At 54.2% G+C, this 16,388-nt stretch overlaps 1 protein-coding gene across 2 annotated transcripts in view; it reads left to right on the top strand.

Moving 5' to 3' along the window:
- Positions 1–1,701: 1,701 nt before the first annotated feature.
- Positions 1,702–16,388, top strand: part of PFKFB3 (6-phosphofructo-2-kinase/fructose-2,6-biphosphatase 3) — an 81,175-nt gene continuing 66,488 nt past the window's right edge. For both annotated transcript variants that reach the window (XM_060397174.1, XM_015099534.3), the window contains exon 1: positions 1,702–1,763. In XM_060397174.1, coding sequence (XP_060253157.1) covers positions 1,748–1,763 — 16 coding nt within the window. In that variant the 5' untranslated portion in view covers positions 1,702–1,747. The remainder of the gene's footprint in view (positions 1,764–16,388) is intronic.

The raw sequence follows: 16,388 nt of genomic DNA on the forward strand, positions 1-16,388 counted from the left end.
GGAGATGAAGGGGGCAGGTGAGAGGGGAGCGGGCAGAGAACCTCCAGGCCTCCTTGGGTGCCCCGCCATCCCAGCACCTCCACATGCCCACCACCCAGAAGCTCTCCTAACCCCGCCATGGTGGGGTTTTGACTGAGGATTCGTTTTGTAGGTATGATTAATTAAATCATTGCCCATTGGTGGTTGAGCTCCATTTCCAGTCCTCTAGTCATGCTGGGTCTTTCTGACCACCGGCTCCTAACCTGAAACTATCGAGGGGCTCCTGGCTACTGCTCTTCTAACTAGCATACAGAAGATCACTCCAGAGATTTCAAAGGTTTTAGGAGCTGTGTGCCGAGAACCAGTACAAAAGACCAAAGATTTCTTACTGTATTTCACAGTCACTCAAGTCCATAGAGCAGTGAAGGTGCCAACCAGAAGGACAAAAGGGCGGTCATTGCAAGGTGCACGTCCTGTGGCTTCAGTGACTCAGAGCAGTCTGCATCTGTGATGTGCTTTCCTGTGCACCTTATCTGTGCACTTAGATACAGTTTGCCTTCCGTGGCAGCTCAGACCATGGAGTAAAGTGCACGGCCACCACGCATTATGCTCCTGGCGGGAGAAAGGGGCAGAGGGAGCTGGAATTGCATCTGGGGCTCTCCCACCTGTCCCTCATTTCCTGCTCCTGTGGGCAGACTGACGCCCACACTCACCAGGGCTCACTAGCCTACTCTCTAGCTGGGTCCATGTAACAGTGTCTTTCCAGAAGGCTCCACCAGGGCCCTAGACAGTCTGACCCAATGGCCACTTCCTTCTTTCAAAACAGGGTGCGGTGGAGGGGGTTGGGGGGTGAGGAGGTAGTTAGGGCTGTAATGGTTCTGATTCTCATTAAGAAAAAAAAAATTTTAAACCACACTACTGGCTTTGACTTTTCCAGCTCACCTGGTTGGTAGTTTTCACCACATAGAAATGCCAACTGCTATTTGCATGGATGCTTTAAATATTAGATCAGGAGATTGTGCTAACATCTTCAAACTGTAACGTGAAATAGCACTTGTCACAGGAATTAACTCCTACTTGACTGGAAGGATGACCTGCCTTTGAGGCTCTTTGAGTCCATCATATTATAAACCATTTTCTCAGGTGCTGGTCTCGAAAGCAAACCAGTAACGTGAGGGGCAACGCCCCTCCCCCAATTCTCTGGGTTACAGTTCCGTAAGTCCCACTACCACGATTATTTTTTAACATACTTATTGAGCTGTGCGTGTGGCTGCCCCCTCCAGCCCTCATTTAATTTCAAATCAGTTCAGCCAGCGTTGGAGCCATCTCCTGGGCCTGAGGAAAAAAGATTGAAATGGAATAAAGTTCTCCCAACACTTCCAGGGATGAAGCCCCCCGAGCAGCCCGAAGGCTTTAATAAGGGAGTAGATTTTGTTCCCAATCAGGAGTTTCCGCTCAGATGCGTCAGGAGACGCAGGCCGGGCGTCAGGGAGCTCGGGACCCGGACCCCAGCAGTAGCCGGGAGATTGCCGGCGACGGCCGGCCGACCGGGAGCGCAAGGGTTAAACGGTTTCCGCGAGGCCCGCCCTGGGGCCGCGCTTCCCGCTCCGCCGCGGTTCCTCCCTCTGCCGGTGACGCGCCGGCCTTTGCCCAAATATGTCCCTTTCCCCTCCCTCGCCCGACACCCGGCGCCCGCAGGCGCCCCCGAGCCACGGGGCTGGCACTCGGCCGTCGCTCAGCCTCAGCGTCCCGGGAGCACTTCTCCGCGATGCCCTTCCGAAAAGGTAGGCGGGGTCCCCGCGGAGCGCGCTCGGGCCGGGGCGGGAGACCTGAGCGGCCAGGTGCCCGGGGAGGCCGGTAGGGCGCGGGGACGCGGGCGCCGCGGTGTGCCCGAGGCCCCCGCAATGCCCCGCTCCTTCCGCGCGGCTCCTCCGACCCCGCGTCGCCGCCTCCGGCCACCCGGCGGGCTGACCCCCACGTGCCCGAGCCGGGGTGCAGCGCGCGCGCCGCGGTACTTGGACAAGCCCCGATCCGATCGCGCCGCAGCAAGTTCTGAGATGCAGGTGGAATCGGGTTCTCCCGGCGGGTTGAAGATTTGGCAGGGGAGTGTTCTATGGCGGCCAGAGGTGGCGAGAGGTTCGCAGCGTCGGGTCCCGGCGGCGCGCTCGGGTCGAGGTCCGAGCCTCCCGGAGAGACGGGCGGGGGAGCATGCAGGTGTGGAAGCAGAGCCGAGTGGGAGTCCTGCCTCCGGCCTTTTCTGCTTACCCTCTGGCTCTCGGGAAGTCCTTTAGCCGACCGGAGTCGCGATTTCTTCATCCGCAATACGAGCGCGTCAGCTGGGACGTGTGGGACGGGTGAGCGGCGCGCGGGGCAGCCGGCAGAGGAACGGCCCGCCCACCAGGCAAGACCTGCCTCCCGGTGCCCGGCAGCCTGCGCCGAGCTTCCCACCGGGCCCGCCTTCGGGCCCTGCTCCTCTGCAGAAAAGCCCCGGCTACTCCCGCGGCCCTTTTCCTGGCGGGGTGGTGGAGGCCCTGCTGTGCCCCGGGCGCTGAAGAGCGGGGCCAGGGCGCGCCATCCTCAGGTTGGACCCTGATGGATGGATAGAAGAGACTCGGCTTACTTTCCAAACAGAGCAGTCTGATTGACTCCTGCTCTTTCTATTTCTGTTGGCAAGGGCTCGGGGACCCACTTTCACTCAGACCCAAGGCTTCCCTACCCCCACCTGGGTACCAGTGACCCATGCCAGCGACTCCCTCTCGAACACCTGGGGACTGGCGACTGGCTGCGTGGCTTCCTCCCGCTGCCTCCACCCACCTTTCTGGCCGTCTCTACACTTCTCTCATCATCTCGATACATCATCAGATTAATGCTAGGGTTTCCCCGATTACCCTGTTGGCCTTTGTCCCTTAAACGGAGGTTGCTACGGTGCCACTGTGAGGTCCTGGTTGTGAAGGGGCACGGTCTGCATGCCGGCCTGTGGGGATGTTGAGAAGGTAGGTGGCAGCTCAGCGCAGGGACTGAGGGTTCAGTCAGGTCCTCGGCTGATGGCGCGTGGTCCCAAAGTGGCCGGCTTCAATGGATCCATTATTCCGTATAATGGGGCTGCCATGCCTCTGGGCACTCCCCAGAGTCCCCACCTGACCTCATGTCGCTGCAGCATGAATGGTCATTTATCTACTGCGTCTGTGTGGTCTCTGGAGGCAGACTCCTGGGGGCACAGCCGCCGTTCACTCGGAGGGAGCCAGCCTTGCGCGGGAGGAGTAGGTCCCCAGCCAGCTGAGCCAATGTTCACCTGTGAAGGTTTCCCTCGGTCCTCACAGCAGACCTCCGTCCTCACGCTGCCCACCGTGTTTTGACTTTTATCCCTAGTCTGAAGAGAAGAACGTTGCTGCCTGGACAGGCGAACCCTGCCCCTCTGTTCCATGAATACTGATTCCTGAAGGGTCCAGGATGTGAGAGACGGGCCTTGTGGCTTTTTCATAAGCTTTGTTGTGAGCCAGGGCGGGGCTCCGGTGGGCTTACAGGCCAAGCAGAACTTCCCCACTTGACTGGGTTGGGACCTCCTGTTGAGAAATAAATGCAGTGAGTGGAAATTAGGGCCAGACCAGGTACGTTCAGTCCAGTTCGGTGATGAGACAGCATTTGGACCTGTCAGGAGGTGGAAAGGTCAGCCTGTGAGAAGGGCTGTGGCACTCCATCCTGGGAACCATCTCGCTGCTAGAGACTTCTATATATATACATATACACAGCATATATGCATGGTATATATATTAAGACTTCAGTGTACACATATATATATACTCTTTCATACGTTAAAGGGTGGATTCCTTGGTGACTCAGATGGTAAGAGTCTGCCCACAATGACGGAGACCTGAGTTCAGTCCCTGGGTCTGGAAGATCTTCTGGAGAAGGAAATGGCAACCCCCTCCAGTATTCTTGTCTGGAAAATCCCATGGACGGAGGAGCCTGGCAGACTATAGCCTGTAGGGTCACAAAGAGTCAGACACGACTGAGCATCTTCGCTCATTCATACTTTAAAGAATTTGAATCTATTAAATATTTTTTTAAAATAACTTAAAAAATGGGAAATGAAAAGACTTTGCTTCTCTCCCTGCAAAACAATGAGAAGCCAGATGGAGGGCTCCTTTGTGGCTCACATCCAGAAGGCTGACGGCTGTGTCTCCTAGGCTGTGTTTCTGTGTCTTGCAAGACAGATTCGGGGACCAGCTGGGTCAGGGCCTGGCAGGAAGGACTCGGCCCACTCATTCCAGGCAAGCTGAGAAGAGCTTAGTGAAGGTCCTATTACAAAGATGCAGGATAAGGGAGAGAAAAACCACAGTGGGTATTACAGAAGCCCCAGCAGTCCCACCCCAGGCCGGGGGTCGCTGAAGGTCCAGCGGTCACTGGAGCTGGTGGCTGGATGGGGCCTGCCCCTCTCTGGAGGATGCTGGTGGCTCGTGACCCTGCAGAGACCGCTTGCCGCTCCCTCTCTCTGACCCTAGGGCATTGACAGCAGAGGGCCAGGAAGCTCATCATGTGCATGTGGGTCAGCTCGTGGGGACCCGAACCTGCTGGGACCTGACCTTGCCCTTCGTGGCAGTGGGTCTGGGGTGACAAACAGATCGCCGCTCAGGCTTTGGTTCTCAGCCTGTGCCTTGCCTCTGGAGGCGCTCGATGGATGGCACTAAATGTAGTGAGGACAGAGTTCCGTGACTGCACACCACTTGCTTGCTCGCTCAGTCGTGTGCTCCTTCACTCACTCATTCTTTAGATCGAGTGTCTGCGGTGCGCCAGGCATGCTAGAGGTTCTCTACTTGCAGTCACACCCCCGGGCGTGATCCACCTGCTGTGATGACTGCAGCAGGAAGCATGGAGCCCGAATGGGGTGAACGGCGGGGCTGGGGTGGCGGGCAGAAACCTTCGATGGCCTTCCCCGCCGGCCGAGGGGGTGACATGCCAGCACCGTGTTCGTGCTGCTCACATGTCCACCATGCTCACACCCGCCCTGGCCTCTCTCCTTGGTGGCTCCAGGGTGCTGGTGGCTGTGTGTGTGGGGGGGAACAGAGTGGGACCCTTGGGTGAACTGCTGGAATCTTGAGATGGGCTAGAGTGACAATGAAACACCCTGATGGGGCCCATCAGGGAAAATCGTGAGAACAAAGGGGGCGGCAAAAACTTAGGTGGGAACCCATCACGGCAGGTGGATCATGCCCGGGGGCATGACTGCAGGTAGAGAACCTCCAGTGTGCCTGGCGCACAGCAGACGCTCAATCTGAAGAATCATTGAGTGAAGGACCCTACCCCAAAACTTAGGCGGTAAATCGGGCGATTAAACCTGTGAACCTGGCAGGTCCCCCTCTGGGGGACTTTGAAGCCAGGCTGGATGGTGATTTTCTAGGGGGTGGAGGGGTGTTCCATTCCGAGTCCGGGGCTTGGACCAAATTCTTCGGACTCTTTCAGGTGAAGAAGCTGGAAAAATGTCTTTAGATGGTGGAGTCCTAGGTGTTCCTGCACATCCCACCTTCAGAAGGGAAGGGGAGAGAGGGGTGAGGTTCTGATAATAAATAACAGTGAGAAACCAAAGTCACACTTAGGGAGCACCTTCCAGTCCTGGGGTGAGAGCTCTGCCTGTGTGCACTTACCCTCTCAACCACCCCAGGACTGTTACGTCCACTGTGAGGGTGAAGGAGTGAGGCTCAGTGAGGCTCTGTATGCAGCAGTCAGCTTGGGCGCTAAGCAGACCTGGACCGAGGCTTTGCCTTTCCAGCTTGGCCCACGATGATAGGCTCGGCGGGGATGTGGTACTTTGTGCATCAGGCTGAGACTGTGCAGCGTGAAAGTCTGCAGTTATGGGCCAGCAGCATTTTCCACGTTGGACAGGAGAAAGGAGAAAGTTAGATGCCTGAATCTTCTTTGTCCTTGAGGGAGGCCCGAGGAGGGCATGGGTCTGCACGTGGAGATAAATCCTGTTCTGTTTCCAGAACACGTTTGTGGCCCCGAGGGCACACCTGTCAGGGGCAGGACTCAGTGCCCTGGTCTGGCCAGATGATTGCCTACAGGTGCCTAGGGAGCCGCTCTGGCTCCTGCTGGGAGTGGAGGCACAGACCAGTGCCACCATCGCAGGAGAGGAGGCCCCTGAGGGGTTCCTGCAGGTGAGCTGCTGGCAGTGGGTTTTTGGACCCAAGCTGGGGCCCTCTCCTTCCTTTCTCTCCCAATAGGATTGCAAAAAGCAGACCCCGACTCTACCTTCCAGGAGGCTGGGCTGGTCCCCCGTCCCTCCATCAGCCCCAGCGCTCCGGTGCTTGGCCAGCACCACCCTCTGCCCTGGTGCAGGCAGGCCGTGTCGTGGGGCGCTCTCCTCCCGTGGGTCCGGGGCAGCTTGCTGGGCAGGAGGCTCTATCTCAGAAACTCTGCCCCAGGGAAGCACCTGCCAGCCAGGCCGGGCCATCTTGTTTCCTTGAGGGCCTCTGTTCCCCACAGGATCCTCTGCTTTGTCCTCCTAGGCCTTCGATCCCTGAGCTATGCCCCTCTAACGCTTTCCTGTTCCCTTAAGTGTGTCCTCTGCTGTGGTCCATGTCCTCAGCATCCAGTGGTGGCCCCCAGGACCCCCATGCTCCCACATCTGGGCTCCCCGCCTGCATCTGCTCCCCTGGGAGAGCCGTCCGCCCCCTCATTGGTTGGGGAGGGGGAGATGTACCATCCTTCATGGTACATCTGCACACGTGGATACACACACAGGCTTCGGGTCCTGCCTTAAGGCCCTGCTCAAGTTCACGTCTTCTCTGCCCTGTTTTCCATCTGTTCTGTGCAGATTGGGCTCTTGCAGACGCTTACTTTTGCTCAGTTTGCTTGCCCTCGATTTGGGGAGGGTCTGGATCTCATACTTCTGTCCAGCCAGGTGGTTGCAAGTGCTCCATAAATCCTTGTGCCTTGTTAGTTTGTCCAAAACTCCATTTTTCTCTGCGGTAAGCAGTGGTAGAGCCGAAGTAAGACTGTCAGATTCCCTGATCACCAAAAGATTTACGGTCATGCTCCCATGCGTAGTCTAAAATAAAGACAACGCCGAGCCATAAATGTAAGCAAGGCAGACACACTTGTGATTCTGACGACGGTCCCTATTTTTTTTATGCTTCTGGGTGAAACTGTAGGTCCTTAACAGCAGCACCTGATGCTGCGCGCCGGTGTGGTCTGCGCCTTGGTGGGTTCAGACCTGGGGGCCCCATGCAGGCAGACGCTCTTCTCTTCCCCTTGTGGAGCTAAAAGCACCCATTGCTCACACATGCTCAGGATTTGTGGATCCATGAAGTGTCCAAGCCTCCGGCACGCCCGCTTCCCCAACCTCTTCTGCATGGGACGTGAGTCTCTCCTTGAACTTCACAGAGTTTTCCCCGGGCAGGCCTGCCTGAGCCATCATCTGTCTCCCAGTACCCAGCTCCTTTGTGGGTGGCCTTCCTGTTTCCTCCTGATCTCCAGTGGGTCCTGGGAGGTGCGGACAGCCCTCAGCCTCAGCTGACCATTTGGAAACAAAGGGGTAGCACCCTGAGATCGCTCCAGCTCCGGCCCAGGGACCGATGTCCCCCCACCCCCCGCCCCCCGGCTTGGACGCTCATCACACACGCTTTCTGCTCTGTCTGCCCCTCCGAGCTCCTTTAGCTAAGCTGAGCTGTGGGAGGCAGGGGGTCCTCCACTGGACTATGTCCTCCAAGGACTCTATCCTGGGCACCCTGGACAGCCTCTCCCAGCAGCTCCAGGGGACCGGCTGATGTCTCAAGAGAGTGGCAACTGAAGGTGTTCTGGGTGCCAGGAAGAAGCGCATCCTTATCCCACTGGCCTGAAACAGCCCGTCTGGATACTGGCTGCATCTGTGTCAAGGGACTGAGCAGAGGGGCCCAGCTGAGGTTGGGGGCATGTCGAAGCTCTGGGCAGGGGCCAGGCAGGCAATGTGTGAGCAACAGCAGGGTGTGGGACTGTCCGGCCCTGGGTGTCCCTGCTGGGATGGGCAGAGGTGCTGACGCTCTTGAGGGAACAAATGTGTTCTTTCTGAGGACTGACTACTGCTTTGGTGTTTTGCCTGTGGGCTTGACCTGCTGAACCTAGAGCAGGGTTCAGGGAGGCCTCCCCCTGAGGCTGCCTGGGCTCATCCGGAGGCCTAGGGACCTGGGCCTGTGCAGTCAGAGGGAGAGCAAGGTTCCATCAGCCTGTGGGGGTGGACAGGAGCTTCGCGAGTTGCAGGAAGAGAGAGGGAGAAACACCCGAGCAGGACCCTGGGGAAGGCCCAGCCCCTGGCATCGTGGTCCCAGGACGGCAGGTGCTGGCCAGGGACAGGCCTCCAGGGGTACCGTCTGTCTTATTTCTGGCCGCACACTTGGGTTGTGCTTAGCTGCTCAGTCATATCTGTCTTGTCGCAACCCCACGGACAGTAGCCCACCAGGTTCCTCTGTCCATGGGGATTCTCCAGGCAAGAACACAGGAGTGGGTTGCCTTGCTCTCCTCCAGGGGATCTTCCCGATCCAGGGATTGAACCCAGGTCTTCTATATTGCAGGTAGATTTCTTTACCAGCTGAGCCACCACAGAAGCCCACACTTGGGTTAACTGGGGGCTTTTTAAAAAAGTGATGTGCCAGAAATTTTGATTTAATGGTACTGGGTTGATGTCTGGACAGAAAGATTCATGAAACAGTCTCATCCTTAGCATACAGGTACACGGTGACATTTCCAGTCAGTTCCATTTCATTAACAAGGAGGCTGGTCAGGCTTCAGCAAACCCACTTCAAGGCCAGGAACAGGGAGAGCCCAGCACTCCTGAGAACGCTCCCATTGCACCTCAGGGCACCTCCAGACTTCTTGCCGCTTGGGCCCTGGGTGTGACTGAGGGTCTCTAGCAGGTCTGGGGGTGCGAGGGACCTTCCCAGACTCAGTGGGGTTGGGGGGCTTTGTGAATCTGCATCAAAGGAAGGAGGCCCCCACCACGCAGCCATCCATCTGCAAGGGCCACCTTTCTCTGGGGAAACATCAGAAAACAGATGTTTGGGGAACACGAGGAAAGAGAGAGTTACAGCTGAGGAACTTGGGAGAAAAGGCAGGAGACGCACTGGGAGGCCGGATGGGCTGCCTCGGACGACCCCGACCCGGTGATGTTACTTCAGTCGCCTCCAGAAGTCCTTCGATTGCATGGCACATATCTGTCCTTTGCCTCGTGGAGCAGGATTGGGTGAAGCGCCAAGGGGGCAGCAGGGAACTGGCCAGACGCCTGCCCTTGTGGGCTTCCATTCTGACGGGGAGACAGACGGTAACAGGCGAGTCAGTGAGCACAGCATCTGTCCACAGGGTATCTGCGTGGGGTAGAAAAATAATGCAAGAAAGATGAGGGAAGGTGGGGGGGCACTGCTGTTTGCAATAGGATGGTCACTGAGGGGACATTTGAGCAGGGACCGAAGGGAGTGGGGAGTGAACCGTGTGGTTTCTTAGGAGAGTGTCTGGCAGGGGGATGTGTAGATGCAAAGGCCCTGCGGCTGCCTTGGGCTGAGTATGGAGGTGGGAGGGGCTGATGTAGGGTGGGTGTGGGTCACGGTGCCGACGGGCTGGGTAGGTGGTGTGAGTCCTCAAGGCCGTTGTAAGGCCTTGGCCTCCTCCCTGCAGTGGGATGGCAGGCCCCAGGAGGGACTTGGTGGAGGGCAGCCACAAATCAACTGTATTATAAACCCTCAGGCTGGCACGTGGCTGCCCTCCTGGGACCGGACTGCAGGTGATGTATTCAGGAGGTAGAGATGGTAGGTCTGGATCGGATGTGGAGGGAGAGAGAGTTGGGGCGGCTCCCACGACTGCCCCCAGCTGACCTGTGCACATGCTGGGCACGTTACTGTTAACAGTTGGCGTGGTCAGTGGAGGGGGCAGGTCACAGCAGGGCTGGGGGGCTCAGTGATTGCTGAGTAACTGTGAGAGGATTCAGGAGGATTGGGACTTGGCAAGTGGACATCTGCAGAGATCCAGTTTGCTCTGGGCTGATCTCCAGACAGACACTTTTTGTAAGAAGAAACTTGCTTTCAAGTCAAATCAGTGTTGACGTTCTTTTTATTAAAAAGTATTTATTTGGCTGCATCGGATTTTAGTTGTGTCATGCAGGATCTTTCTCTGCAGCACAGGACTCTTTAGTTGCGGCATGCAGGCTTAGTTGCCCTGCGGCGTTTGGAATCTTCAGTACCTGCTGTTGTTCAGTCCCACAGTCGTGTCTGACTCTGCGACCCCATGGACTGCAGTACGCCAAGCTTCCCTATCCTTCACTCTTTCCTGGAGCTTGCTCAAACTCAGGTCCATTGAGTTGGTGATGCCATCCAACCATCTCATTATCTGCTGCCCTCTTCTCCTCCTGCCTTCAATCTTTCCTAGCATCAGGGTTTTTCCTAATGAGTTGGCTCTTCACATCAGGTAGCCAAAGTATTGGAGCTTCAGCTTCAGCATCAGTCCTCCCAGTGAATATTCGGGTTGATTTCATTTAGGATTGACTGGTTTGATCTCCTTGCTGTCCAAGGGATTCTCAAGAGTCTTTGCCAGACAGTCTTCTAGTTCCCTGACTAGGAGTCAAGTCCGTGTCCCTGAGATCTCCCCATTTTAGCATTGACAGTCCCCAGAGCCAGCTGCCTCCTCATCCCAAGCAAACTGGGACGGTGGATACCTGACCCACCTTCCACCAACCCTCGTTCCTTGGGCTTGATGACCCCTGGATGGCCTCTTGTTGGAGAAGTAGGTTTGAAAACATTCATATTGGAGCAACAAATAGAATCCAAGTTATTTTTATGGCCCTGGGTTACAGGCTGGAAAGTATGGAAGATAAGTTTCAAAGCAATTCTGTCAGCAGACACAGTAGAAAATCAGAACAAGAATGTTATCAGCAACTCGCTGTAATAACAGCAAAGGAATCTGAATCTGCAAATTGCCTGGCTTCTGCATGAAAAACCTAAAACTCAAATGTCATCCCTTTTTCACGAAAGTGAGTCAGTCAGCATCCACTTTACCACGAGTCATGCTTGCTGTCATGACATCATTTCCCAGACGTGAAAATGGGGAACGAACCACGCTTCAAGCTGAAATCAGGTTTGGTGCAAATCCTAGATGATATAAAAGCTTTTTTGTATAAAGTCATTTGAATGCAGGGAAAGGTCATGTGGTCACTGAGTGCTCTAGAGGAAACTGATTTCTTCACGTTATAAAACTTCTACAGATTTCATTTGTGGATGCCTCCCAGTGCGTAATTCAGGGCCTGATGGTAAACCGGTCATCTGCACCCCAGGAGCACCAGCTGTGCCCAGCAAGCGGGGTGGCCTGTGTGCCTCTGTGGCCACGTTCCTTTCTCTGGCTCCTGTTAGAAATAACCAAAGGCCTGGGAAAACCTTTTAGAAATCAGCAGGTGTGTAATGGGATGAAGGAGAAAAAGAAATTCCTCCTCTTCACCGCTCAGGAAAATGCAGGTGGAGAGCGTGGTAGAAGGCACCGTTTTCCCCTTCTTTGCTGACAGACAGGAAGGCTGGCGTTATGGAGTGCTGGGACGAACGTGGACCAGAAGGGTGGTCTCTGACATACTGCTGGAGGGTGACTGAACTGGCACGCGTGCCTGGGAGGCAGTCTGGGGCTGCCTTATAAAGTGGACACCCACACATCCTATCACCAGGTCATTCTTGGGTGTGTCACTGAGACAGACTCCTGGGCAGCTGGTATCCACTGAGACTCTGTTAGGAAGCCCTTTAAACACCCCGAAAGCACATGAACAGAAGCATGAGTTCACTCTTGGTATAGCCCCATAATGGAGTATTCTGTGGCCGTCTGAATGAGCTACACTCTGAAGACAGCTACACTCAGTATTGCCCATGCCTATTAAAAAAAGACCTCAAAACACTGGATACAGATACTTTCAAAAAAATAAAAACCACAAAATCTAAGCCATATGCTTTTTAAAAGCTTCATTCCCTTTTATAGCTTTTTTTTTAAAATAATTAATTTGGCTGTGCTGGATCTTAGTCACGGCACGTGGGATCCTCGTTTTGGCATGGGGATCTAGTTCTCTGCCCAGGGATGGAACCCGGGCCCCCTGGGTTGGGAGTTCGGTGTCTTAGCCACTGGACCACCAGGGAAGTCCTACCATTGCTTGGTTTTAAATGCGTGAATTATGTCTCAAGAAAGCCGTTCCAAAAACCAAACAAAAAGACTTCATCGTCTTCATGGCAGCTGCTTTCTCAGCCTTCAAGAAGCAAGGTTTTGTCTCCACTTTCTGGATGAGCAGAAAGAGAGAAAGATTTCACAGACCCTGCCGAGGTGACGGATGACCAGGAGGAACAGCTGAGGCTGGTGCTGGGTTCCAGTCTCCGTCTGGACGTCTGCCCACCCGCCACGTCTTTCTGCTGCTTCCGAGGGCGCCAGGTTCCGGGCGGGGGTGACGTGGACCTTGGCCTGGGGGTGCCCCAGCCGACCTCAGGGGGCGTGGGAGAGCGTACTGGGAGGGCAGGAGGGACTTGATTCCAGTCCTGTGATGTCTCTCTCTGTCGGAGGGCCTCTGATGGTCCCTTCATCTCTCAGGACTTTTGTTCTCTTCTATAAAAGGAGGAATCGGCTGGGTCATCTCTTCAGCAAGCACACTGTGTGATTCTAATGATCCTCTTTCATCTCTCATGCTGTTAGGGTTGGTTTCTTCAATATGCATTTGAGTTTTAGTCCCCAAAGGGCTACACTAATGATTCCTACATTTAACTGGTAATACATGTAGTATATGTAGTTATCTCGATGGGTATCCTGAAGGTCTTTCAGTTTTCATTAACCCCTCTTCTTCATCCCCTCTACAAAGTTTGCGTCACACTAAGAGCTGGTATATAGGTGACTTGAACAAATCACAACAGGACAGTCTCTCCTGCTCTGAAGTGTCATCTTGTCCTAATCTGGGGATCCATACACCTGACGTCTTTGGTGATTACAAAAAAGTGGTTTACACCAAGACCTAAGTGAGTCCTTTCTGTTATTGGCTTACATTTTATGTGTTTTTAAGCTGAGCTGTAACATATATACGGGAAGTATTCAAATCTCCATCAGTCTCTACACGTCTGTAGGTGTTGAATTCACTAAGACATAAGAAGCAATTCTTCCCTTTGCAAGATCTAGCCCCTTCTCTCTCTCCGGAGGTAACAGTGGTTCCTGTGCCGTAATGTATGTTCACTCCATTTCCCCAGCTGGACCGTAAGCTCCTGGGCAGTGTCCCCTTGTCCTCGGGCCCGATAGGATTGATAACCATATACTGAATTAACTAAAGAATTAGTAGGAACATTAATGCTTCAGGCCTCAAAGGATATCACTCTCTGACTTGAGGGTCTTTCTTTCTTCTTGATTAACTTATTAATGGAATCTTCTCCCAGCCCCTGACAGCGATCGCACGGAAGATCCACGCAGAGGAGCCTGACCTTCACGGGAAGGAACACAAGGCTGCAGAGCCAGCGCCGTGTCCAGAGCCTCCAGGCTTTGTAGCCCCCTGGCTCGGGTGCCTGCAGCCCCTCAGCCTCCGTGTGTTGTTGACGCTGTAACACCGCTCTAATGACTTCTCTGAGGGGTGTTTCTGCAGGTTTTATTCTGCCTTGTACCTCTCTTTCATTGCTCTGCCCGGTTAACAAGTCAAATGCCTCTTTTTCAGAGGGGGGCCAGTTTGGGTTAGACACTGTCCTCTTCAAGCTGCTTAGATTGAAGTCCTAAGTTATTCCAGCCAGGACACCTGCTGTCCCATTCACACAGGGTGTCTGGGGGGTTGTGCAGAATGAATCAGAACCCCTGAGAGGAGGGCCCTGGAACATGAGATAACAGAGTTCAGGCCACCCTGGGTCTCCTCCCGAAGGCTTGAGAACCACGGCAGCAAGTGTGTGATGAATGAATGACATGGGCCTGGCCGACCTCCTGTAACGAAGGAGACATAAAATGCTTAAATGACAGCAGAAATGTGTCCCAGCACAACTAGCCAAAGGGGGGACCTTGGTTTCAGGAGACCTTTGCAGTGACCCCTTGTGCTTCTTAATAATCAATGTCCACGTCGCTCTTTGAGCTGCACCTGCCCTCCTCAGAGACCGTTATAAAGAGGCCCCCTCTGAGCACGTGAACCTCCCTGGGGGGACACTGCCCTGCTGAGAAGGTGGCCTGGGAGTAGATGGAAACCTTTCTGCCGCGAATGTTGGACAAAACACCGGGGATTCGTTTGCCCCAGACATGTCCCTTTCACTGCATTATGTATTTTATTTGTGAGTCTACAGGAACATAAGATGTTTGATTTATGTTCAATGACTCAGAAAACAGTTCTCAGGTCCACAAGCATTCTTTGCATGTGTCAGCAATGAGTGATACTCCTTGCCTGGAGGAAGTTTTCCATTTCTGTCTGTACCACTTTCTACTTTAAAAAATGGTAAGCATTTAGCAACGTTGCAGGTACAGCGCATTGCCTGGATTCTCCAGCGGTTGTTGCATTTTACTGTGTTATTGTCTCAGGGTGTTTTGCTGTTGTTGAAACATTTGAGACTTCATTGCAGACATCCTAACACTTCGTCCCCAAATACTTTAGCGTGTTACTCCCCAAATCAAGAATTGTTCTCTTAAATTATCCATATGGATTCGAGGATTTTTAAAATGATGATCATATGTGTTAGAATCCAATCCTGACTGGATGGATTTTAACGCTCAAAACATCCCAGATTTAACACCCTTTCAAGTCGGCTGCCATGTCTTTTCGACACATTTCGACACATTCCCTTTGCCTTTTGAGCTCTTCCTTATTTTTCTGGCACCACCAGGTGCTTTGTCTCTACATCCTGTCTCAGCCTTGGGATCAGCGGCTGCTCCAGAGAGCCCTGGTTTCTTTCACTGGAGGATGGTGGTTATAAGTCAGGCCTGGGCTCTGGTTTGATTTTTGCTCATGGGCTACCATTGTTTCTGGGGACTTTTCAGTGGCCAGAGCTAGGAAACATGCTTTAAAAAAATACAAATTCATACTGCTCTCATTCTGGCCCAATACCAGATAGCTCTTCCTCTCCTTCCTCCCAATTTTGCATATTTACCTTTTATATTTTCCCCAGGAATCTTTTTTTTAAAAAATCTCGGGGCTTCCCTGGCAGCCCAGTGATAAGACTCCATGCTTCCACTGCAGGGGGCATGGGTTCGATCCTGTCAGGAAACTGAGATCCCAGAAGCTGCACAGTGAGCCATTTTTTTTTTAATCTTCACTCTCCTTTACTCCTGGTACTATTAATTTGGAATCCAAAATTCCTTGTGCTGAATATCTGATTCCCCATGAGCGATGGCATTGAGTGGACCATAAATTCAGTGCACAGGTGGGGGCTGATCGTCCTGTCTTCTGGGGCCTTAAAAAATATCTGCAGACAGGAGGTCTGAAGGAGACCACAAGCAAGAATACTTCGGTTCCTTCTGTATCTGCCAGTCATTTCACAATGCATGTGTTTTAACAGAATTTTTACCGAAAAGTTCAGGGGACAGAGTGTGGCACTCCCGCACCTGCTGTCTGAGTGCCCCCAACTCCTCTGGGCAAGAGGCCTGCTCCTCACCCACGGCCACGAGCAGATAAGCAACATGCTGCACGGACCACCAGGTATTTAAAGGAGGAGAAAGGAAATGAAAGAAAAATGTTCGATGAAGATTGCCTCTCCCCTCATAAAAAGATCAATAGCAGGAAAAAAAATGTTTCTGTATATGAACAGACATATACCCACAAAGATATGAGACTCAAAAGGCTGCCAGGCAATTGAACTAAGGACAAGGATGAGGGTCTGGGGGCTTCAGAATGAAGGATAGGTCGGTGAAGAAGCACTGTCTCCCATAAACAGGACCCCTTCTAATGTGAATTTCTCTTATAAAAAGGGTAACTTTTCCTCTGTCTGCGGTCTCTCTAAAATAACCAGCTCAAAATAATCCTTAAGCCAGGAGGCATATTTTAGGGTGGCTAGCTCTGCCGCTCTCGATACACCTCCTGGAGCCAGGCTGCAGGGACGGAGGTGGCCCAGGGGCTAGGGGAGAAAGAGGGGCAGGCAGAGGGCAGGTGTCCGCGGGGCTTCCGCCGTGGGAGGCCAGGCAGGAGCCTGCAGGTGGAGCCCTGCCCCAGCGGCCGCCGCCTCACCCTCCCTGGGTTAATGATGGGCGAGCAGGTCAGCTGCGCCCGGCTGCCCGGGGAAAGGTCACCCCGGGACACGAGGCTGCGGCGGGAGGGGCAGGGAGGGGCGGGAGGGGCGGGAGGGGCCGGGCGGGGCCCAGGGGACAGGGCGGGGCCGAGCGCGCGGACGGGCGCGCGGATTGGCTGCCTGTGCGGCGCACGGGCCGATCAGCGCGCGCCCCGCCCCGCCCCGGTGCGCATCACGCCGCGTTCACGTGGCGCCGCCCCAGCC

The sequence above is a fragment of the Ovis aries genome, chromosome 13 (assembly GCF_016772045.2).
Source record: "Ovis aries strain OAR_USU_Benz2616 breed Rambouillet chromosome 13, ARS-UI_Ramb_v3.0, whole genome shotgun sequence".
Taxonomy (NCBI): domain Eukaryota; kingdom Metazoa; phylum Chordata; class Mammalia; order Artiodactyla; family Bovidae; genus Ovis; species Ovis aries.